The sequence below is a fragment of the Eptatretus burgeri genome, chromosome 16 (genome assembly GCF_056783735.1).
Source record: "Eptatretus burgeri isolate ZD-2024b chromosome 16, Ebu_testis_v1, whole genome shotgun sequence".
NCBI lineage: Eukaryota > Metazoa > Chordata > Myxini > Myxiniformes > Myxinidae > Eptatretus > Eptatretus burgeri.
The window spans coordinates 26,580,620-26,606,940 of NC_140976.1; the positions used below are offsets into that span (position 1 = coordinate 26,580,620).

The 26,321-nt window shown below is 43.7% G+C and overlaps 1 protein-coding gene across 5 annotated transcripts in view; it reads right to left on the reverse strand.

The window, feature by feature from the left end:
* LOC147010750 (protein-tyrosine sulfotransferase 2-like) overlaps positions 1-26,321 on the reverse strand; it is a 76,327-nt gene that overhangs the window by 46,489 nt on the left and 3,517 nt on the right. For 4 of the 5 annotated variants that reach the window (XR_015052266.1, XM_085859115.1, XM_085859114.1 and 1 more), the window contains exon 3: positions 15,990-16,125. Coding sequence is in view for 3 of the 5 variants with exons in the window: in XM_085859115.1 (XP_085715241.1) it covers positions 15,990-16,125 (136 nt within the window). In the remaining 2 variants the exon portion in view is untranslated. Of the gene's footprint in view, positions 1-1,629; positions 1,767-15,989; positions 16,126-26,321 lie in introns of those variants that run through there. The other variant, XM_085859116.1, reaches the window with a different exon arrangement.

Consider the following 26,321-nt stretch of genomic DNA (forward strand, 5'->3'; position numbering starts at 1 on the left):
AACTTCGCCTTTGACCCCCTCCCTTTGACCTTTCACCTCGCTCCCCATTGGCCCGAGAAAAAGTGGGCGTGAAGGCTTTTTGATCCACAAATTTGCATATATCGATCGCCCTGGGGCGGGGCCACCCGCCCCTCGCTCACCGATTGGACGGCAAAAAGTGGGCGTGTGTCGTTTTTGATCCGTTTTTGAAGCAGAAAATCCGTGATTTTGTACACGCTGTTCGACGCGCGTTCTGCATGAGTCCAACACCGGTACCCACAGCGGGGCAAGAACGGTGGCGATGCTACGGTGGCGAGGTGTGACGGGAAGGTCGTGGCGGTTGTGGTGAAGCGGTGGTTGTGGTTGGTGGTTGATGTTGTGGTTGTGATCATGGCGGTTGGTCCAAAATAAAGATAGTGAAAGAAAAACGGCTATCCTGAAGAGTCGCAGCACGTATAAATGACATGTATTCCCACTAGACAACGGGTTTGGGCCTAACTACACATGCACTTACCGAGATACCTCACCTAAGGGACCTGAATGGTGGTTTGCGAATCTGGTAACCACAACACTATATATATATATATATATATATATATATATATATATATATATATATATATATATATATATATATATATATATATATATATATATATATATATATATATATATATATGCAACACGTCTGAATCTATGGATGTGCAGAAGTTTGGGTTGTGTTTGGATTTTAGATTTGAGAGTTTTCACTGTCATAATAATCTATCCATAATTCCAGCAATCTCTGTGTGTCTGTCTGTCTGTCTGTGACTGCTGTTTCTCAACAACCACTGGTCCGATCTAATTGAAACTTGCAGGTATATTGCTGGGGACCTGAGTATGTGCCTTTTCAAGGTTTATATTAATCGGACAAGTGGTTCCCAAGTTATGGCCATTTATTTACCAAACCAATGACAGGACACGGTGCTATGATGTCATGATTGACGTCACAATTCTTCTTCGTTTGATATGACGTCACAATTGACGCTGGGGACCTGAGTATGTGCCTTTTCAAGGTTTGATATCATTTTGTTTTTTTTGCACGTACGGCCACGCACTAGTAATAATAATAATAACATTAACAATAATAAAAATACGAGTTCCCTTCCAAGGAACTTCAACATGAGGCAACCATTAGGCCCATTAAAGCTGCACATTGGTCGACATCCTTCGGTTGTTTGCCTATACTCTATCCTTGAAGTCTTTGGTATGTCTCGGACAGGGTTCGAATCCCCAAACTCTCAAATTCAGGATGGACAAACCAACCATTACACCACCAAGTCAGGTTGTGTTGCTCATAACACAGCATGACAAGTCAAATGGCATCGTGATCATATTGGTGGCTTTGGGTTCATCATGTTGTGATGCTAGATATGTATTCAACCAGGCAAATGCCAAAACTAAGAATATTTAGGTTTAAAATCAGACATTGCATGCACCCCGAGTTCAAATACAGGATTATCAAGACTACAATCGAACTTTCACTGAAAAATATAATTATCAATGGCAGTCAAAGCTGCTCAGGAAATAGCTGTGACAGGAATGAGTTTTCTTTGTAAACAGCTGAGAAGAGACTGTGGACGGATCTGAGGTTAAATAATGGATTGCCACCTCAAAATGGTATTTGGAAGCAATCCGTGTGAGGTGACAAATGCGGAACAGTAGCCGTTTAAGGCCGAAACCCAATCCTTCTTCTTCTGGTTAGTCTGCCTCCTTCAGTCCTGAAGACTCTTGCAGAACTTGTTTTTCTGCAAATGCATTTGCACCATGAGAGCAAAGTGTGGGGTATCTGGAACATTAAAACATCCAGCAAGACTAAAACGTAAAGAGGTCCAAAATAATCCATCAAATGTATCTCTAGTTCTGCAAAAATGTTTTTTTTTCAAAACAATGAGAACTCAAAATGTGTGTGGAGCACAAAATATTTACTCACTTCCATTACTTTAAATTGGCCTTGATCAAGATGCACTCCATGATTGATCGATGCAATTTGCGTGACCAAACACAAATAGTCAATGCAACGGCTCATCATTAAACTGTGTGCAAAGCACAAAGTAGCTCCTCTCAGTGTTGACATCAAAAGCAAAGCAGCTCAGGCCGGATTATATCCGGTCAAAAGAATGAAGCAAAGCAGCAAATCAAGTTTAAAATCTTTGCAGACAACACCATAAAGTACAAGTCTTTTACATTTACATCTAATGGATAAACGTGTGTGTGTGTGTGTGTGTGTGTGTGTGTGTGTGTGTGTGTGTGTGTGTGTGTGTGTGTGTGTGCGTTCAAAGTTGTTTTCACCATATGCAGGTTTGGAATCCTCCCAGGTCTCGAAGTGTCCACCTCCATTTTGGTATGGGGGTTGGGGATGGGTATGGGGTATGGGGGTTCAATTCATTTTTGATATTTGTTCATTTTTTTGATTTCTGCATTGTTTAGGCCAAAATCACTGAGAACCGATACCTCAATTAGCAATGCCGTTTTCTCTTTTATATTCCTAATTACGATATCCTGTCTCAATGCTTTGTTTTCCATGTTCACGTTTGATGGGATCATCAGGTCGTATGTGAGCGTTACTTCCTTGTTCTAAATTATTGCTTTTAGTTCATGTTTACACGAGTTTTCTGCAACTGGGATATTGAAATTTTTGCAGATGTGTCAGTGGATTACTCAACAAACCCTGGTGTGATTCGGACAAGAGTTTTTTTTACATCCCGCTAAGAGATGGCTCGTGCTTTTTGTTGTTACCTTGCAGAACCTACACCTCTCCGATCGACCCAGTCCCGCCATTCTATGAAATCCATTCATATCGTGTCCGTGGTTTTGGGCATTAATAATGATTTGTTCTCCATCCCAGTTGAGCTGACCACTCCTTAGCCATTCCAATGAGCCTTATTTGTCTACTAGTAAAGGTGCCCGTCTTTGACGGGCGTCACTGGCAACATATGGTAAAAGACAGATAGCATGAATGTATTTTAAACAATATATTATATCATTTTTATCCATTGATTTATGAGGATGTTCAATATCACTGTTAGGATCAAGGCTCGGGCTTGGACTTGGGGGGATGCTTGCAACAGAATTTTCATCAGAGGAGTGACTTGAGGAGTCTTCATATTCCTTGTTATTATTGGCATCTGCCATCACGATCGAACTCTTACTTGTGAGACGGTTGAAGAAGTACTTTTACGGAGCGGTAGACTCAAGGCTCACTGAAGCACTGAAGGCTCGAAGGCTATTTCTGTCAGTTCAAATTTCAAGGATCAAGCACCATTGTTGTTCAATTCAAGTTGGGTTGCCAGATTTTTATGTGCACGTGCTCAATCCCACACCCACCCGGAAAAGACCCAAGTACACTGTCAGTACTCACTTCCACACTAAAACGATGATCATGATTTTGGGTTTAACCGTAACCAACCGGGCGATACTTTGTTGGCAGTTGGTCCGGCTGGGCAGCGGGTATCGGTCGATGAAAATTTCAAAACGGCAACCATGTATAAAAAAAGCAAAGAAATATTTTGTACTTAGTCAGAAAGTCATGGTTTTGTGAAGAAACTACGGCACATGGAAAGTGCAAATTCGTCAGGTATGAACTCAACTGTTTTCTCCCCAAATGGAGCGTGATTCTATGAGCCGAACTCATCTTAGTGGTCCTCTAAAAAATGGGAAACATTTTTTATTTCTTTTTTGTGCAATAATTCCTCCCATTTTGCAAATAGAGTTTTTGAACTGTTTAACTACCATAATCATCAAAAGGAATTTTGAGGGGCCTCTTAAGGAAGACAATAATATCATTACTATATATGTCAAAGCTTGTTTCATTTCATGCAGTAACAAAAATCTGATGGTGGAACAAAAAAGGGGCGTGCCGAAATATTAATATAGATGCCCAATCTGTTCAACTCTATTTTTTCCCCCCGTTTTTTAAAATATCTTCCTGCTCTTTTGTCGTTCTCCCAGTTGTCAGTGTACATCTGTTGATATTTCGCTTTATATTTTTCTTTCGTCTTTTTTGCTATCATTGGGGCTGCATTTGTTGCTATTTCGGTTTCATTCATGGCATCTTCTATTTGCACCTGTCTTTGCAAAACAATTTCTGGGTGGGTTAGGGATACCTTCTCTACCTTGCTGTCTTCACTTTTGCACACAAATTGGATTCTGTAGTCTTGAATTTTTCACATATTCAGCCAGTCCGACAGATGTCATTCTGTGTACTTTGTCGAGTTCCAACATACCGCAACCACCTTCTCATCTCAGCAGGCACATTCATGGGATACACTGATTTTTGTAGAACATTTAGTGGATGGTGAAGAGTTTTCTCGTTTTGATATCGAGTTTGTGGATTTCCCTTTGTGGCCAGTTTATTATTCCACAGCTATATTGGAATACTGGTACTGCAATTTGGTTGATGCCTCCAACAATTACACCACCAAGTCTGTGCACACACAGTTACTGGTTTGCCGGCCGGGCCACGAGGGACCTCTCGGACCCGCTTCCAGACCTTTGATCCTAAAGCCGACGAGCCACAGATAACTGCTAAGCAACCACGGACACTGAGACGAATAATTTCGGTAGAGTCCTCACGACCAATTCCCACGTGATCTTTCCGGCAAATTAATCCCCACCCAGATAGAGAACTGTGTTCTTGACGCCCCACTCTGATTTAAATCAAGTACTGTCGAGCGGAACCATAAGTGGGACGTCGGTTAATCTGACCATAGTGAAACTGCAGGGAAAAACTCCCATTCACTATTTACATACTAGTGTCAAATCAATAGAGAAAGAGACGCTCAAGCAGGTTGGAGACAAATGGTCATGTTAACAAAATGCACATACTTTACAAGCAATGCATCGTCACAAAATAAATTATTTCCCTTATAATGCGCAAGCCCCTTTGACACTCACCTTACCATGAAACTAAGGACAGATGACTCATTCACTCTCAAAAATTAGACAAGCAAGAGTGAGAGACAGAGGTTGTTTTTTGGATACCAAGTCGAGGCTCATATAAGAGATAAAGGCAGCCCGTAAGCCTGAAGGCTTACGTTGGTACCAACGTGAAAAAGGGAGGGGGGGAGAAGAGGGTGATGGTGTAATGCACCGTGTGGAGAGAAATGCGGTGAATGCTTCGTAATGCGTAAAGGAAATTGTGAATGCGAGTCACTCACTGAATTCTGAGTGAGTCGAGGGTGGCCAATTGTTGATTGCTCTTGTGCGTTACAAGTTAACGATTAGAATTAGAGAAAGAAAGCGAAAGATCATGCGAAGCAGTATGTAATCGCCGGCATGTTCAGGGAAAGAGCTCCGCAGCTCGTTCACACTTGCTCCATGGCTGGCTCGAACGCTCCCAACAGAACCCGTCTGCACAGAAGCTTACGTTCACTTGGCTCGTTCCTTGAGGACGACTCCTGGCTCTGGTTCACTGGATGCACACGACTGGTTCTGGGCTGCCCGGACTTGTAAAGCCATGGGGAGAGGTGTAGTCTGGAGATCTAGCACTGCTTCTTTCTTGCGAGGACACCTTCCCAATGGAGCACTAGTTGTTCCTCATGGGGACGCCTCTCTCATGGAGCGCGACATGTTCCTCTGGCTTCAGCTCCACCAAGTTGTTTGCACTTTGGTCTGTACCACTTTTTGATGATTGTGGTGGATTTTTAATGTAATGTAATATTGGTTTTGTAAAGCGTGTTGTTTGTGTGTAAGGATGTGCTGTAAAGAGATTAAGAAATGGGGAGAGGAGTAAGGATATAAGAAGAGAAAGAGGATCTTGAAAAAGAAGTTACAAAGAGAATTCAAACCTGCTACACAAACACAATGCATTTCCCTGTTCACTGAAACGAGGGAAGAGGTAATCTATTCAAACAAAATCCTACTAATGTTTCTAAACTCCAGGGTTCCTTTATGTGTTGGATGCAACCACCCAGGTTCTTCCAAAACCGCAACAATATATTATACATAGTATACATGTGTAAAAAGCCAAAGATGCTCCAAGAAACCAAGCTACTAATGTTTTCCTTCATATTATTAAGTGAGAAACAAAGGTAGGGTTGGTAAACTGCTTGTTTGCAAATAGCCAAGAAGGAAGCAAAGCAAAACCTATTGATTTTCCAATAAGAGTCTGAGATGGAGAGAATCAGTAGCAAACATCGATCAAACTTGTTCCTTTCTGCCAATTACAAGCAAGGAGTCATGTCTTAACATTCTCTCTATTTTTAGGACGACAAACACCCGCTCCCTTTGGAAGCAACGGCAAGTCGTCTTCTCCCCCACTTCCGCCCTCCCTCTATCTTCTTCTAACCCTGGGTACTACCAACACGTATGCATAATTTGGTGATCGGGCAAAAATCGTAAGTTGTCTCCCTCCCCCTCAAGTGGGGAGGGGGGTGAGTTCCTTGTGCCCACGTCCTGACCCTGTGTACTTCCGACACATATGCAAAATTTGGTGATCAAGCCAGCCCTGGTGTTTTTCTATGATTTTCAGATGAACACATATGTACATACAAAGAAATGCTTTATTTAATATTGTTGCGGGCCGGTGGAGTCGGGTGAGAAGACCACAAGGTGGGGGAAGCGACGTCGATTCCCACCAGACTCCCCGGAATTGTAGGCCGTCGTTCACGGATAATTCCGTGACGAGGAGGGTCGCTTAACCGACCGTGGATGCCAATAACTCAACCCCGTGACCTCAGGTCCTCCCGCCTATGGAATTGGGTTACCTCATTAACCAGGCGGTTTAACCACCGGGAAACCACGCCCTCGGTACGCCTTGTCCGAACCGGATCACTCTACCGGATCGGATCACCTTTCCGGATCGGATGCAGCCGAGCGACACTGCCAAGGACGTACCAGCTAGAAGGAACGGACTGTTGGGAATAAAGACCCGGCGAAACCTGGATCCGAACCATGCTGGACCAATGAGGGAAAAGACAAAAACGAGCTGGGAACATTTCTACAACAATTATTTAATTACAGCAAGCGAGGAAAAGCATGTGGCACAACAAAGGTTTATTGGGTATGTAACGCAGGGAAAGAGGAAAAGGGTGTGGGGGGTGCGACAATTATACAAGCAACTTACCAAAGCAGACACAGTGCAGACTTGACACGACATTATTCACAGTAACAACAATAAAAGATGTTCTACAGCCTTACTTAACAGCCAGGCGCCAGCACACTCAGACACATACATAGAAAAAGAAGAAACCCAAATGTGAAAAAGGACTTTTGCAGCCAGGGAGGGAGGGGTTTGAGGTTACAGTTCTCGGTTCCTGGGTGTTTCGGGGGAGGGACGCTCCAGGGTGTGGCACCCGACAATAGCCGCGCTGTTTCGGCCACAGCCGCATGTGTGGAGATCGTGTTCCGAACCGGAGAAGGCAGGAGTCCAGAGGGCGAAGGTGGAGCAATAGGTGGAACCAGGCAGGAGTCTATTCATCGAGATCGCGTGTGGGCGGAGACGAGATGCAGGAACACTAACTTCTTTTACAATTCTCAACACACTTCACTCCTCCTTCAATTCCTCAATTCCTTTTATTTCTCAATTCCTTCATTACACGGAGGATTTCTCCGTTCTTTATAGAGCCCGAGGTTCGGGGAGGGGCCATGCCGAATCCGACGTCATCATCCGAGTCGGGCATTCCAACTGGTTCTGACCCCTCACATGGTCCGCCTTCTTGGGCCGGGCTTCGGCCAGACGCCGGTACACTCCACCCACCTGGGTGCAAGCGTATGTGACTCACCGCCCATGTCTGGTTTCTCGCCCGGAAAACGAGACTCCGGGTAGATGGTGGTACGCTGTAGTAAGCGAGACAAGGGGAGCAAGCAAGGCAGAAGGCACCATGGATCGTCATGCTGTAGTAAGCGAGACGAGGGGAGCAAGCAAGGCAGAAGGCACCGTGGATCGTCACGCTGTGGCAAGCGAGACGAGGGGAGCAAGCGAGGCAGAAGGCACTGTGGTTCGTCACACTGTGGTAAGCGAGACGAAGAGTAAGCAAGGAAGATTTACCTCAGGAGTGAAAAGAGGAAGAGTGGGAAGTGGAATGGAGGGCAAAATGATTTGATAACCGAACTAACAGCCCATCACAACGCTATCCCTGCTGACCCACTAGACAAAAGGTAGGGAACTTTCTACACATACAATAATGGCATAACTAACTCGGGAAACTATCTGTTGTATGCATGCGGTTCCGAGAACCGCAACAATATCTTAGGATTGCTTTTTGCAAAGGAGCAGGTTTGTGTGCGTAAATGAGCGGAACATGTTCACCAACCAAAATAATGTGTTGGGAAGCACTTCTCTTTCCCATACACGGTTCAAATGTCCATGGTACGATGGAGTTACATTATCGGCACACATGCTCTCTGGAATAGTCAATCGTATGTGTCGTTTTCAATAAAACTATGTAAGTTTATAGCACATTGCAGAAGATTGTAAAGTTAGACTAGAAGTACATAAAAGTCATGCACAATAATTCAGTCAGAAACACATACACTTCTCAATGTGGGAGATTAGAAGTATTTGTTTGAGATTTCCAAGGAACCTTTGAAGGTATGTGTGTGTGCGTGCGTGCGTGCAAACCTCAGTATGACAATTCTCATACATGCAAAACGACCCGTGTTTTGCTCAACTAACGAGGGTGGAGTTCTCATGGAAAACATGCAACCAACATCACTGCAAGGTCACAGGCATTTGTACCAAATCATCAGTTTCCAATTACCATCGAGGTGGTCAACCTATTGCCCCAAGAAAGAGAGCCGAGGATCAGACGTTACCTTACAGATGCCTCTGGGGTCTGCATTGTGCAAAAGTTTCACTTTGCAAAACCTACATTTATGGTTCTCACCGACTACAAACAAGCTCATGTTGGTATGTTGGTGTACATTCCTGGCTGTGTAAAGTTTCATCACACTATGGTCCAGTGTGCCTGGTAAGGTTTGCTTTTTTTAAAGGAACTACTGCGGTTCTATAGCCATCGTACAAATTAGATATGTTGCTTTTATGTTTAAAGCCATTAAAAGGCATGTTGGAGTTGTTGTTTTTGCAAACAAGCCACTAAATAGAATGTGAGTGGAATAAGAGGGTTTAAAGACATTTGTAGATATTTCTGGGGGTGCCCTAACCCACATGCCCAGCCAAGGTTTGTAGCAACATACTTTTGGTGGGGGGGGAGGGGGGAATTGGTTGACCTTTTTGCACTTTGTTCCCGTGGGACAGTGGAAATGCGAAGTTAAGCTAGGAATTTTGGAACTTTTTTGGCCACTGCCAGCGATTGCTCGCCTACTCTTCTGGGGGGTAATTGGAGGCAAATAATCTCTTTGCCAAATCTGAGAACAGACCAATATTGAAATGCATTTTGGGGAAAAAAAAAACACAAACTAGAAAAACGAATGAATGATGAAATACAGACAGAAAGTTTGAATAATAAACAAATTTGAGGAATGCCACAAATGCCAGTCAATCAACGAACATGTTGAATAGGACCAATCACAGATCAAAGTCAACGGAAATCCAGGACAGGATGCCTCAGGCTGAAATTGATGGCAAAGCCTGTGTGCAGAAGAAGCCTTCGCCACAATCAGAACAGCACGATTACAGAAATAACAGGAAACAGGTGATGCTGCGAGTGAGAGGCATGATCGTGAATTTGGCCAGCAAAGTCTGAGTCTCATAATCGGAATAAGAGACAAATAATCAATTATATATATCTAAAACAATTGGCCCAAAACATCCCAACATAGCATAATGCACAACTTCAAAATGCTACTGACATGAAACTCCATGCCACACATCACCCATCTTCTTGTTTTGCAACTTAAGTTTGTCATTCATAATGTACACTGCACAACCCCGACTGTCAATTGCCGTTACCGCCACCCAGTGGGTTCCACAAGGTTTCGCCCAATTACAAAATAAGGTTAATACCGTGTATGAAGAAAGGGACTACTGTATTTAGAAAGGCCTGGAACAAAAAGGGTAATGATGCAAGACTCGTCTTTGGCACCTAAAGACAGGCCTTGATGCTGGATGAAGCCATTTTCTGGATCAGCAGTGACCAAACAGACATTGCCATTTGTAACCCATTCATGGATAAGCTGATGGTCAGTCTCACCAAATGGTTAAGCATGATTATAAAGAGGCCACACAGTGAAGCACGAGGAGCAAATAGCTGTTGGGCAGTTGGATGAGAAAAGCATGATGAGCAAATATTGCAAAATGATGATTGATAACATGAATGTAGTGCCAGGCATGGAGGTTTGAGGTGTGAAGCAGTTAAAGTGCTTAAAAGTCAGCGAAACCGCTGATCCGATGCTGGATTTGGCCCGTGTCACATGCCAGAGGTGCACCCTCTTGGCTTGCTGGCCTTGCTACCTGTGGAGCATGGTGGAAGGGCCTGTCCACTCCTGTTGTAGCACTGTCAAGCATGTGCATGTGGAGGTACATTCTCCTCCATTGGTTTCAAGAGTGCTTGCTGCACACTACCAAATTTCTAAGCTACTTGAATGCCAATCGACTTGGTCAGCTTTCAAAATGCACCAAGTAAATTCCACACAAATTGAGAGAGAGAAAATGCTCATTAGATTTCACTCTTTAAAACCCAGAAGCCCTTTACATCCGCAAACTTTTAAATGCATTTAAGAAAACATTCAATTTAATTTTCTTTGTTGTAGGTGAGGCCTTCTGCAACTGTTACAACTTCTATACTGGACCAGGTAATGACTAACTTTCCACCCACCTTGCCTGTTCCTGATTGACTGATTCCTCAAAGTCAAAGCTTGAAGGTTTTAGCAAAAAAAATACAGGCTGTCCACAAATTACCATTCCAAATTCAAACCGTATGACAAAATAATGAAATGGGATACGACGACACGGTTTGCTGCAAGTTGAAAGAACGTTTCTCACACTTTTATCAAGATAATCATCTGTATCCGAATGGACTTATGGGGACTGCGCTCGAACGACTCATGAACTTGTTCAACATCCTCACCACTTGTGCATAGCTGGCCTGTCCCCTTCCTCTGCAGGATGCTACCAGTCTCCATAAACTTTCCATGTCACTCAGGGATCGTTTTCCTCAATGTTGACTGCCTCCCATAGGTCGTCCTGAAGCTTTTTCAACCTGTGTAATTTAATTGTCCTCTATAAACCAGGAAATACACTGCGCTTCTTTTGGTAACACAATTTGCAGTAAACGTTATATCATGTGTCACGCAAGACACCTGGAAACCAAAATAAAAAATAAAAATAAAAAAAACTCAACAAAACTCTTTCATGTGTATCCCATTTCATTATTTTATTTTATTACAGTTTGAATTTGGAACGATAATTTGCAGACACTCTGCACATTAGCTCGTTAACAGTTCATACTCGATGGTACTTTGGCTTTTAATAAAACATAGAAGTAAAACCTGCGATTTTTTTCAACTCGCATGATATTTTATTTTGAAATTCCTGCCAAAACAGCCAGTTGAGTCCTGCTCAGCAAGTGAACATATATCTCTAGGTTTTACAGAGAAGTCTGATAACCATCCAGTATGGCCTTGCAGCTAGTTTACAATAAGCCCTGGTCTATTAGACCATACATTCCAAGAGTGGGAATCAATATACAATAAAAACACTGCAACACTACTTTATAGCAAGTACATTGAATAAATGTAGATAGACAGACGACGTGCAAGCATGGATTGATGGATACTCATCCATTTCAAATCTTCGAGCAAAGCACGCAATCCATTGATTCATGCAATTACACATTCATTACTTTCATTACAATAGTGTTGCACTACTTTACAAAAATTGGGGTTGAGAATGACCAAACGGGCCTGCATAGGTCAGTTCAAACGATGAACTTGCCAAGCACACAATACTGAACTATATTAGGCCCATATACCACCTCCTTCATTACAAGTGCAACAGCACATTGATGCAGTCATTAATCTATGATTTCGAAAAATAATTGGAGCTAATTTCTGCTTAAACAAATACAATTCGCAATTTTTTTTTTTAATTTTTAAAAAATGTCTCCAAAATAAACAGCACTATATAATGTGCACCAGACACAATGGTTAGAGTGTCAGCTCTGAGTCTGGGAGGTCGGCAGTTCAAACCCCAGCCGAGTCATACCAAAGACTTTAGAAATGATGCGTGTGGCTTCCTTGCTTGATGCATTGGTTTTAAAAATATAGAGCAAGGACAAAACGCTGGCAAGCAATGTAAAAAAAAACCCAGTATAACCTGTGCCAATAAACTTCTTCGGCAGCACTGACGTGTATGGTACATCAAAATTAAAAATATACAATGTGCTCAAATTCACCCTCAGGTTTGAGAGATCATCTAATGAAATGCAAGTGCATCATAAGACAAATCACAACTGTGCTTCATTGTCCCCAAGACAGTGGTACTGGAATGAAAAGCAGCAGAAAAGTGGATTACAGTAAAATTACACAATTGCATAAAAAAAAAGTCTCCCTATATTTTGTCCCTCTCACCCTGCTGCTGGTGTTTCTCTGTCTGGTGGTTTCTGATAAGATTTTTGAATAAAATACCAATATTTGAGGCAAAACCCCCGTTTCACCCCCTTTATAGGGGGCGCATCAGGTGGGGAACACAACCCCATTAGATCTTGCTGTCCTGAAGCATTGTACCAAATTTGGTCCATAATTAGTCAGGTAATTTGTGGGAAGATTTTTTAATCAAATGTTAATGGATGTACGTAAGATGGACGGCTGTACACTGGGACCCACTATGAGCTTATTTCGGAGAAATAACCTAAAAAGTAGTGGCTTTGTGGCAGTCCTCGTTCTGTTTCCCCTGCTTATTGTTTGGTGGTGAAGATGCTTGGTCTCTGGGAGTGACCCAAAACAACTCTCCAAAAGTAAAAAACCAAAAAAATGAATTAACACAAATCATTCATGCAAGTTCCACTTGGACAATGTTCATAAGTGCAAATAATCGAAAGACAATGGGACAAAATCTATCATGTGGGAATGGGAAAGCAAAACGGGTAAGTTACTGGTAGATCTATACTAAAAAAAAAATGTGTGCGTGTGTCAGTGTGTGTGTCTCCTCCATAACTCAAAAAACATGAAACCTAGCAGCCTGAAACTTTGCATGCAAACTAAGAGAACACCAAGGAAGTGCATGGGTGAAATGGATGTTTGGGTTAATAAAACACCCCTATTTAAGATAATTAGCAGCCTTATTTAATTATATATCCTTATCAGGCGCATCCTCGGCCACCTTACTCTATAGGGACTTAAGGCGTACCCTGGGTTACCTCGCTGGGGTCTGAAGCCACCATGTTTTTTGGCCTGCTCAACCAAGCCTTGATTTGGAATACGCCGCAATGATTTTTCAACGAGTTCCCCCCCCCCCACTTTCCTCCCTTATATTATTGAATTTGTGATCATCGTACATATGAATCGCTGGATATATTGCAATAAATGCCAGGAGATGCCAGCGTTCATGGGTTTATTTCATTTCCGTACATGCCATAACCTCAAGAATCTCTTAAACTAAACTGAATTACAAAATTTCAGCTCCAGAATGGAACTTAGCAGCAGTTCCGACTGCTAAAACAAACAAACAAAAAAGTGTTCATTTGTCTAATTCGGACATTGCTTTGGCCTCTCCGGAAGGTGTTTAATACGACGGATCATTTCTTGCCAAGCCAGCCATTCCTAATCAACCTTTTCTTTGAAGTGCTTCCTTGAGTGCTTAAGCCACTTGGCGAGTACTGTACAATATCCGCACTGTCACTTAATACTTTATATTGATCGACTTGAACAAAGTTCAAGGGCCACAAGCTGCAATGGCCACGTGTTGTTCTGCAGTGCAACAGGCGGTGCCTGGCTCCCTGAAAATGTGAAATTGTATTTTCCACGATGTCTCCCCTTTTTGTACGATCTTCCATTGTATGACCCGTCACTTTGGCATAGATAAATACAAATAAAAATGAAACGATTCGTTTTTAAAAGTTTCTTCAAAATTTTTCTGGATTGCTTGGTGAAGCCACTTGGTGTGCATTCTTCAAGCTTCAATGGCGATACCGCAGTTCGATACCAGAGGTAGGAAGGCAAAATAAATTACATGATCACAATGAGAAAAATGGTTTCAGTTGTTATGAAGTAATGAATCACCACATCATGGCAGGAAAACCGAGAGGTTATGCACGCTCACTCTAAACTGTGTAACCTGGGTTTGAATCCTGACCCAGCTATAAACTGTCAACCCGGTGTTTAACAGGCAGAGTGATTCATCAATGTGTGTGTTGTCTCTCGGATGGATGTTAAACTGGACGTCACATCTGCTGGAATCCCTCTCCCCTCCCCTGTTTCTCTCACCAACCCCTCCCCCCTCCCGGCTACCCCACATGTACGAATCAGATCCGGAGTGAGCCGACTGGAGGGGTGCAAATGTCACTGCATGTATACCTTTGCCAGGTGGATAGCGTGGATATTAAATGTTCCTGCCCCAGGTCTCTGAAGTATGTGTGTGTGTGTGTGTGTGTGTGTGTGTGTGTGTGTGTGTGTGTGTGTGTGTGTGTGTGTGTGTGTGTGTGTGTGTGTGTGTGTGTGTGTGTGTGTGTGTGTGTGTGTGTGTGTGTGTGTGTGTGTGTGTGTGTGTGTGTGTGTTCGGTCATTAAGCATAACATATATCGTATGAAAAATAAAATAAATACTAATAATAATTTTAAAAAACTTCAAAATTGATCACTTGGCGTTTTACATCACAAATACATTAGTGTGGTCCAGCAAGGTAAAATATGGTTACAGTGTATTCCATTTTTATTTAAGTGTGCAGTGTGTTCCAGAAGTACAGTCTCACTTGTGGAAATATCACCACATGAAATTGCCCACCAAAGGTGGGCAGAGATGAGCAGTCCTGCCCGGAGGGCCAGAGGGTGGGAGTGCCGATGTAAGTTGTCAAAATTAATTGAGTGTGTATGGTTATTCTGGTACTTTTAAATTGACATTAAACGCGGTCACGTCAGTAATTCTGGGGGAATGAACCCATCTCTAAGGACAGATTGTTCACTCGTATTTATTAATAGAGCTCATGTAGCAACATGCATGTATATTGTCCGATTAAATCGCACAGTAAAAAAATAATAAACATCCGATTAAGTTAGCCAAGTGTCAATATTCAGGTACTGGACAAAAAATAAGAATGGAAACACCAAGGTAAAGTCACATAAAGGGCATTGAGCCACCACGATCAGCCAGTATTGCCTGTATGCATCATGGCATAGAGTCCACCAGCACCTGGACTTCTGCAGGAGCAGATGCGGCACCATTCTTCCACGAGAAAGTCAATCAACCCACATCTGTTTGATGGAGGTGGAAACACTGCCTCAGGCATTGTTCCACAATATCCCATAAATGCTCGATTGGGTTTAGATCTGGTGACTGAGAAGGCCATAATATATCGTCACCCTCATAACAAAAGTGCCTGTCATTTTTTCCAGTTTTTGAGATTTTCTGCCTGTCATCTATAGCCATGATGTAATCATAATAACGAGTAACAAGATTTGTGTTTCATTTAGCTTCCATTAACAACTCTGTGCACAAGAAATAGTGAATAAATATTCGTTGATGAAGAATTGCTACAGTTTTTTTGTGTTTTTCTCAAAACTGGGAAAAAAATGACAGGCACTTTTGTTATGAGGGTAACGATATGTATAAGATCAGTGCCTTGCTTGGGCATTGCAGGTTCTCCTCTTGCAGCCATACTATCCATAATTATAGGCAAACAGGCCTGTGCAGCATTTTTATATCAGACCCAAAGCATGCTGGGATGTTATTTGCTTAATTAACACATGAGCTACACCTGTGTGTAAGCTGTTGCTTGGTGTCCTCATTTACCCAGGTGTTTTTCCCTTTTTTGTCCATGACCTGTATATGCCTTTAAGTGCAAATAAAGATAGTTCACAGTTAAAAACCACAAGTGGTGGATGCAGATAGCCACAATATAAACATAACCAGCTTACATGAGGATGTGCGTCCAACATGGCTCTCATTAGGGTGGTACCGCTCCGGGGAACACCTCCAACAAAAATGAGTGGCAGCTTATCATTGTACTGGAATGACCTCCGGGCTGTATCATACACCACCAAGTCTCCCTGTCTGCAACGAGACAACACTGAGCAAGCAGAAGCAACAAGGATGACGGTGAACACGTTTAAGAGTCGAGGATTTTTTTTATATCTCATACAACCACCTTTCATGAAAATTACAGTCAGGTCAGTCTCTTCAATTTCATTCTTCCCAACAGGGCTACATAGTCCGGGAGCCAACCTGTGTACGAGGCTGTTTTAGGGTTGGACCTTACAGCCTCTGCTATAAAATTTTACACCCCCAGGATGTTTAGATATATGTTTGCAGTTCATGAAAACCAATGTTGGCAATTCATAAGCTCTTGCGAAAAATTTTGGCGGCCGTTTTTGTTTGAGGAAGATTTGAAAAATTTGATAAAACAGCAATTGTCAATAACATTTCTAAAAAAATTAAAAAATCACATTCATGAAAAATAAATGTGAACTAAATGTAAGAATTCAATCAGTGCATTGTAAAATGACAAAAAAAAATTGCCTTTGTGAAAGTAAACCTCGTAAAAGTACATAATTTTGTGAAAAATGCCTTAAAAATAACGTTTTTTGAAGATGGCCTTTAGAACTTTTCTTATCATAGGCAGATGCTGCATTAGAATACTAATTTCTCTTAATGTGATATGAACATGGTATCCATGGCTAATTAAAACAGCAAATTTGATTGAGTTCTATCAATTTTTAAAGAGAAAATTAACATTTTTGTCAACCAAAGTTACCCCTACCCCCAAAATCCTCTTACTCTATTGAACACAGTTCGGTTAAGGTTTGCTGGATCCAGGTTGGGTACTTCACAGTTCACTCTTCCAAAGGAAAATTCAATGGTGTTTGGAGTGACATGGCCCTGGAGCAGACATACAACAATGAAGGGAAGACATCTCTGTTCAAACGCATATCTCAGGCACCAGCTGCTCGAGATAAATATGTGAAAACAGCACCATTTCTCACAGCTGTATCAGAGAACATAAAGTCTATGGCTAATCTAGGCCAACAGGAATCTACTCATCATGGAGAAACACAGAAGCAGGCAACAGAAGAACATATGCATGTTGAGGAGATCAAGAAAGTGATATGCCAGCAGATGATAAACCCATTCCAGTGTAACAACCAAGTGGTTCTGCTCAATAGAGCAACTAGTGAGAAGGATGCTTCAAAAGACTTGGTCCATGCTCAAGCTAAGGGCATGGAAGCCATTATGAAAGCAGAAGAGGTGGTCTCTATTAAGATTGAACCACTGAAGCTGGTAACTTTCTCCTCACAGAAGAAATCAAAACCATCAAGGAAACAGAGTTTAATCAGGATCTATCAAGATGAGACTGCAACTACACGTGTGCTGTGTTTCTATCGAGATGCCGACCCAGTCACAAGACAGATTGCATTTTCCCATGAGTGGACAGACTATCCATCATCCCTGTTTGAGGTTGATCCACGCTTAGCACAGGGGGTTGTAATGCGCAAAGGCAACGAGTCTGATTTCGTGGCAGTGCTAATTGCTGAAGCTGAGCAGGATGTTGTTTTACAGCTGCCATCATTACCACAGAGTGACCTATACACAGTTTATCTGGTAGACACAATGGCATTTGTAAATAAATACCAAAAAATGGGTGCGAAAACATTTGGTGAACTTCCCCAGCTGTATCTTCGCAAGCAGGTGTATCCTGCAGTTGAAACCTGAAATGTGCAACTGTGTCAACATCATTGGTGATCAATATGATTTTGATGATAGCCATACTTTGAAGGGTGATGAGCAGCAGAGGAGAAACCAGACAGACCAGGCAAGACAATTCTCACCATCCAAGAGTCTAGAAATTCCGGACTGGAATTTATTCATGAAGAATCCAAGAAATAATGGAAATCTTCAGAACTTCATTGGCACTTCCCTTTGTGAGAGTCCTGAAGCTATTCCGGATGGAGTGACCATCATTCTTGGTAGTATGATGGAAAACAAAGGTCACACTCTTTCCATCACATCAGCATCAAGTTCAGTTCTGGACTTACCTTGTGAAGAACATGAAGAGGCAGACACAAGGATTATTGCTCATCTTGCGTATTGTGTGGAATATCTTGATCACCATGGAGCTGTTGTGCATGCAACAGATACAGACATAATTATGCTGTGTATATATCACTTCTGCTGCTTGAACACATTGCAAGAACTCTGGATACAACGGCAGAATCAATACCTACCTATTCATGAGCTGGTAGAAGTGTTGAGCAAGAAGTACCAGAAAATCCTCTTGATGTCGCAGCTACACTTCTGTGCACATATGTGTTGTGTGGATGTGACACAGTGAGCTACCCATTCAGAAGGGGAAAAGAAGAGGTCAGGTCAGGTATGGGAGCATGTGCCAGAACAGCGCGTCGCTGCGTCCACTTTCCGCCGGTACTCCAGGGGCCTCCGTCTGGCCATCCCCCAGGCAGATGCCAGGCCCATCCCCATCTCCTTGAGATGATGGTCAACCTGCTGCAACCATGAGGCACGTGGTCGGCCCACTGGCCTCCCACTCATGAGACTCCCTCGCTGAGAGAATCTGGTGAGCAGGATCAGCGTCAGGAAAACGAGCCACATGTCCATACAGCCGCAGCTGACGCTCACGGACTATGCAGGTAACAAATCTCATCCGAGTCTCTCTCAGCAACCGCTCGTTGGACACAAAATCCGACCAGCGATAGCCAAGGATTCTCCGAAGAGACCTGGTACCAAAGGAATTAAGTCTCCGTCTCAGATCCTTGGTCAAAGTCCAAGTCTCGCACCCATAGAGCAAGACTGGAAGTACCAAGGACCTGAAGACTCAGACTTTCGTCCTCCCGCACAGGTACCGGCAGCGCCACACCCCATGATCCAGTGAATCCATGACTCCCCAGGCCCGACCCAGACGTCTATTGACCTCCGGCTCACAACCTGCGGAGACATGAATATCACTGCCAAGGTAAGTGAATCTCTCCACGACCTCAACATCCTCACCACAAACAGACACAGACAGGACAGCAGCATCCAAGATGTCACCGAAAGCCTGGATCTTAGTTTTGACCCAAGAAATCCGTAATCCCAACGGCTCCGACTCCTCATTCAGCACCTCGAGGGCCCCCAAGAGGATGTCTAAAGTCTCCGCAAAGATGACTGCATCATCTGCAAAATCAAGGTCTGAGATCTTGACATTGCCAAACGATGCACCGCAACTTGATCTCTCCGACATCCTCCCTAGAATCCAGTCCATACAAGTGCTGAAAAGTGTGGGGGCAAGTACACATCCCTGACGAACTCCAGTAACAACTGGAAATAAGTCAGAGATGGTACCACCACACTTCACAGCACTCTCAGTACCAGAGTAGAGTTCAGACATCAGATCGATCAGTTTCGGTGGCACCCCACGAAGACCAAGAATCCTCCAGAGGACATCCCGATTCACTGAATCGAACGCTTTACAGAGATCAACATAGGCTGCAAGCAGCCCCTGCCGAAACTCTCGTCTGTGTTCGGTGAGGACACGAAGTGCAAGGATACGGTCAATCGTTGACCTCTTTGGTGTAAAGCCTGACTGCTCTGGACGCTGGTGCTCAAGCAGATGGTGGCAAACCCTATCAAGAATTATCCGAGCAAAGACCTTGCCCGGCACTGAGAGCAGCGTCACCCCTCGGTAGTTTTTGCAGTCTTGGCGATCACCCTTCCCTTTCCAGAGAGGGACAACAAGGCCCCTCTTCCAGTCAGTTGGGATGATGCCTGTGTTCCTGTGAAAAGAAGAGCGGCACAGGTTTCTCTGGGACTGATAGGAAACCTTCCCCACCTTGTTGATTTTGGAAGAGATAGTGAAATGGCAGCAACTAGAATGTGTCATTGATGAGGCCAGAGTATACTGGACTGCTCTGCATGGCCAAAAAGGGTTCAGCTGTTTGGATACCCTCAGGCAGCATATGTTTGTCTCTTCAAAATTAGACCTTAGGTCACTGCCAGCAACAGAAGATGCGTTTTACTTCCTTGTTTTAAGAGCATTGTATGAATTGCTTCTGTATAGACGTGCACATCTCAGTGACCGAGCACTTCCCCCAGCCACAACATTTGGCAGAACCCTTATCAATGGAAAACTGGTCCCAATTCTCATGTCTAAGCCAGCCAAGCCAAACATAGACAAAACGGTGTCTTGCATGTGCAAATTATCCAAATGTCTGAAACGATGTTCATGCAAAAAGGCTGCTGTGCCTTGCTGAGTGACATGCATATGCCTTGGTCAGAGAGGTTCATGTGGTGGAGTTGTTTCAGAGAGTGACTCTTCCTCTGAAGAGGATGTTTCATGTCACAATATTGTGTTAATCCATTTCTAATTTTATCTTCCTTAAAACCATGGCATGTAAAAGTATGTTCTTGTTCCTGACCCCATTGATAGTCAAGCATTTCTGAGTTACATAAATCTTTTGTTGTTTGACATATAACCTTGTCAATTGAAGGTAGGTTAAATCTACACCAATTGTGATATAGGAAATGAACTCCTCTTTAATATGAGGGGTCATTTGTGTATATAGGTTTAGTGGTTATGATTTTAGGACAATATGAATTACCCCTACCCCCATCCTACATCTTCGCTTTTGCCAACATTTTGTTATCAGAGGGGGCTCGCAAAAGTGTTGACTGTGTTGTTGCGCAAGAGTTTCACCATTGCCAACATTGGTTTTCATATACTCAAAGGGTGTCTCTTTATGAAAATCAACACAAAAATTTTATAGCAGACCGGGCAATTTTTTTTTAATTTAGATCGGTTGGCTCCCGGACTAACAAGACAGCTGTTCACCATCATCTCAGGTGATCCCCCATTAACCATCACCAAGCTCAACTCTTTTTTTTTGTTTCCAGTTTTTCCTTCCACATCTGACATGAAGACTTTGTGGCTGGACTCATCTTGTTCAACCCCTGTGTCGTGCCCTTGCCCTCATTTAAGTCTTACTCTATTTTGTCCCTCAACACTACCCTCTCCCTCTCCCTCTCTTTCTACTGTTCCTTATGTTCTGTTACGTCCTGGTCCTTTCTGTGTTTTAGCTCCCTAACGAGCCTTGACATTGTGTGTGTGTGTTTTATATATATATATATATATATATATATATATATATATATATATATATATATATATATATATATATATATATATATATATATATATATATATATATATATATATATATATTTTTTTTTTTAATTTAAAATTTAATTCGTCTGCAAACTGCCACACAAATCATACAAAACTAGGATAATGTCAACATCAAATTCATCTTCAAATGGAAACTACTAAGTCTACTACTATTACTACTACCACTCTCATGGCCCCAATTAATCTCATTATTGTGGCGTCATGAGTTGTACAAGTTTTTCCTCTCCATAAATCGCTGTATCCCGAGTGTACTCTCCCTGAATCCACACCTTTTCTTATGTCCCTCTTCACCACCTTCTTGCAGCTCAGTTTTGGTTTGGCCCTTCTCCAAACTGTCTTCACATCAAGGCCTGCCTGACCACAACCCCCACCTATATACTTAACACATTCACCAACAAATGCAGATGTGGCTTTTTGCTAATGTCCCTTACCTATGCCCACATCCTGATATCTTCATTCCTCTTCCTTTCCCTCAGAAATATCCCAATCAGCCATCTCATCACCCTCCTCAGCAATATCTCCTTCTTACTCAAGGCCAAAACCTCTGCTCCATGCAGGAGACCGGTCTTATCATTTCCTCAAACCGAAGCCAGCCTTCAGTCGTAATAACATGGTTTATTATCTCATAAGTTTTATCAACCTCCACCACTGAAGCAAATCTCTTCAGGTCAAACAATGTATTGGCTGTTCCTTTTCCCATGCCACATTTGTCTATTCCACAACACTCCACCATCAGCAAGTAAACCTGCCTACGTTTGTGGTTTTGTTCCTCAACAAGCTCAACAGTGAAACAAGGTTAGTTGAGAGAAACCAACTCGTCATGACCTCCAATAATGTATCAAGAGCCTCTTCCATGAGCCTACATGAATCCACTAAAAAAAAGCACTGCATGGCAAACACAAACACATATCTTAAAAGAAATATCTGTGAAGATTCCAGCATGTAAAGGAAATTAAACACTTATCGAGTTGGAATAAAGTACGCATTGCACAGGTTTTAAAAAAATATTTACACATTCAATCAATCAATCCATGACTTTTAAAATGACGTAATCCACCCCAGATTACTCGGTGCGTATGCTCAGAAACCCCGAGTAACGAACTCCATCGGGGCAGCCTGGACATGTATCATATGTTTCAGATAAGGATTGTAGCAAGAAACGACTCACCAAGCTTTTAAAGAAGCTAAAAAAGTACCTGTGAGAAAGGGGTGTGCTTCTGCACAACATAAGATTTGGAGAACTTTCTGATCAACTCATCCAAAGAGTTGATGTCTTGCAGCCTGCACTGCGAAAACTATCCACCATGTGGGCCCGTTGAAAGACTCGATAGTTCGCATATGGGAATGTTCTAAACAAACCTTCATGTTTCTTAACACCGATGGAAATGTCATATCTGGGGCTTGTTGATGCACAGGATAAGTTTAAAATGAGGTGGTTATTATTAATCATGTTTGGAGGAAGTTGTAGGAGTGGGAGTTGTGTCGGCTGTGACTGCTATCTATCTAGATATATTGTTGGAGATTCTCACCACTCCGGCGGGCGGGCGACCGCTTTTAACTAATTCACGGCCGCATGCGCCCACCGGACGTGGCAAACCTAGTCGCAGCTTTCGGATCAACGCCAAAATCAAGCTACGGGTGTGTTCTTTATCACACCGTAAATCAGCCAACTATTCTGTCCGCGCGCGACAGGGTCCGATCGCCGAATTGTCGATTTACTTAATTATGCGCGCAGACAGAATGCCGGGGATTTACACCTCAACGAGACCTGCTTGGAAACGAGCCGCTTAAGCAGCTCGCTCCATTCGCGATTTGCCGAGCGGTGCATATCGCCAAGCCCCGCCGGATCCGATTACTTTATCGGCTATTTAAAAGCCAGCTAATGTCCCGAATGCAATACGGCAGCTCAATTAAGGGAAAGGACGCAACGAAAAGGTGGACATTCAAACAATGACATTTATTTATACACACGTAAGCAGTCATACACGTATGCAATCATGTAGACAATAAAGCAATGCAGGAACAAGCAAGACAAAGAACTACAACCGTTCTATTTATTATGTACACTTATTGCAATTCTACTTAAGGACATGGCGCCACAACGTTCATACGAAGAAAAACCCCAGGAAAGAAAAGGGCAAGAACTGGACCTCGTGGGCCTTTAATAGTTCACGGAGCCGTGGAGACCGCAAGGGCTCCGAGAGACCGCGCAGGCTACCTTTCACCCTCGTGGTGACTCGCCGGGCCTTGGTTCGGCGACCCTCGGTGGCCCTGCCCGCACTCCGCTGGACTCCACCCGTGCCTTCAAACGGCGATCCGGCTGGCGACTCCTCTCCGGCTCCTCCGTCGACCAAGGAGAGAGACCAAGCAGAGGGACTCTCTTTCCCCTCGCTGACAGACACCGCGGCACTCCCAAACTGCAGACGATTGCAGCTCGCCTCCGCTCCCAGACTTCCACTCAACTCCATGGCGAACCCAGACCGACCGACCGACCGGCGTTTTCAGCCCGGCCTTTTATCGCCCCGGTGCCTCACCCCTCCCTTCGCGGCGCGTGCGCAGGGGTGGGGGGGTGGGGACATTCCAGGGGGATTCGGCTCGGCTCTTGGCCCGCTCTTTTGGCCCGATCACGGACATTATGTTTCTTTCGCCCTTCTGAGGGAAAATTCCAACAGAGCTCGGCTGGGGTCAGTTGTTGTTTTCCAACCGTCATTTCTGTTTACCCGTTCTGATGGATATCGGGGTGGGAGCTGTTGAGATGTTGTTGTTGCAGTGTGGTGAGCACTGTGGTGAGGATGGCGTGGTTGTTGAGATGGTGGTTGTGGTTGGCGCTGGGGTGGAGATGGCATGGTTTTTGAAAGGCGGTTGTGGGTGTTGAAGTAGTGGTTGTTCCAAAATAAAGATAGCAAAAGAATAATGGCTGACTCAAAGATCACAGCCCGGTTACAAGAATAATTGCCCGTTAAACATCGGTGGTGAAATCTAATCTGAACACACACTTATCAACATAACTGATCTCTGGGAAGCCTGAATGGTGTTCTGTGAATTTCCACAACCGTAACAATATATATATATATATATATATATATATATATATATATATATATATATATATATATATATATATATATATATATATATATCTTCTTCTTCTTTCGGCTGCTCCCGTTAGGGGTCGCCACAGCGGATCATCCGTATGATCCGCATAGTGATTTGGCACATGTTTTTACGCCGGATGCCCTTCCTGACGCAACCCTGATCGCCTCTTACGACACAGGGATATGGTACACCTATTTTAACCGGGGTATACACCGGCCCAGTATACTGGTACTCATTTCGCCGACCTCGGAAAGATGACAGGCTGAGTCAACCCCCTGGTGTATTAATTCAGTGGCCCAACGGGGCTTGAACTCAGGACCTTTTGGATCCCAAGCTGCTGCCCTAACCACTGCGCCAACACCAGGCTATATATATACATATATATATATATATATATATATATATATATATATATATATATATATATATATATATATATATACATATATATATATATATATATATATATATATATATATATATATATATATATATATATATATATATGTTACGGTTATTCTTTTGATAGTTATTCTTTTTGCTATCGTTATTTTGGAACAACCACCTTTCAACAACCATGCCATCCCCGCCACAGCGCCAACCACAACCACTATCTCAACAACCACGCCATCCCCACCACATCGCCTCACCTTCATCTCCACAAACGCCGCCATCTTTTCGCCAGCCACGGCAAATCCTACCAACGAACAACATCTCTGCCACCAGACGTGGGGACTCCCTAGTTGGGGCGAGGGCCGATGATCTCTGCAACGTCCGCGTGGGAAGGATGATCTCTGCAACGTCCGCTTTCTTCGCATGACTTGCGATCAGATCAAAAGATCAAAAGGGGCGGAGCCAGCGAGGGGTGAAGGGTGAGAGGTCAAGGATCAGACCTCACCCACGGACCCCATAAAAAGGCGTGCTGGAACGCCAAGCGAGTCAGTTGAGGTTTTGCCTGCGGTTGGTCGTGGAGCTGCAGTAGGTGGAGGTCTGGGTTCGCTGTGGAATCCAGTCAGAGAGAGCTGAGGAGACTGGAGCTTGAAGCCAAGGAGCGAGTCCAGCGAAGGGCAGTCAGAGCTCGGAGCGCAGCCAGCCTGCCGTGCCACGCAGAACTGCGGGTTCGTTTGGAGAAAGCCGGAGAGAGGTCACCAACGCTGAGGAACGGACGGGTTCTCGAAAGAGCAAAGGCCAGTTCGTTCCTCTGAGGCGGCGTTGGCTAGGCCGATCCACCAAGGCCGCACGGCAGGGCCTGGACCAACCGAGCTGCCGTGTTCCCAACGATACGTCGAGGGTCGCTCAGCGAGTCACCACGAGGGGGACAGGTAACCAGCCCGGCCTCTCGGAGCTCTTGTGATCTCCACAGCTCCGTGAACTATAAAGACCCACAAGGTCCAGTTCTTGCCCTTTCCTTTCCTGGGGTTTTTATTTGTACGAGTGTTGTGGCGCCATGTCCTTAAGTAGAATTGTCATAAGTGTACATAATAAATAGAACGGTTGTAGTTCTTCGTCTTGCTTTATACGTGTTTGATTGCATACGTGTGCAACGAATAAATGTCATTGTGTGAATGTTGACCTGCTCGTTGCGTCCTCTTCCCTCAATTGAACTGCCAGTCAAGTTCAGAATATTATCTGGCTTTTTAATAGCCGATAATAGAATCGGGTCCGGCGGGGCTTGGCGATATACACCGCTCGGCAAATCGCAAACGGAGTGAGCTGCTTAGCAGCTCGTTTCCAAGCAGGTCCCGTTGAGGTGTAAATCCTTGGCATTTCTGTCTGCGCGCATACTTAGGTAAATCGACAATTCGGCGATCGGACCCTGTCGCGCGCGGACAGAATAGTTGGCTGATTTTCAGTGTGATTAAAGACACACCCGTGGCTGGATTTCGGCGTTGATCCGAAAGCTGCGACTAGGTTTGCCACGTCCGGTGGGCGCGTGGCCGCGATTAGTTAAAAGCGATCGCTCGCATGCCGGCGGAGCGGA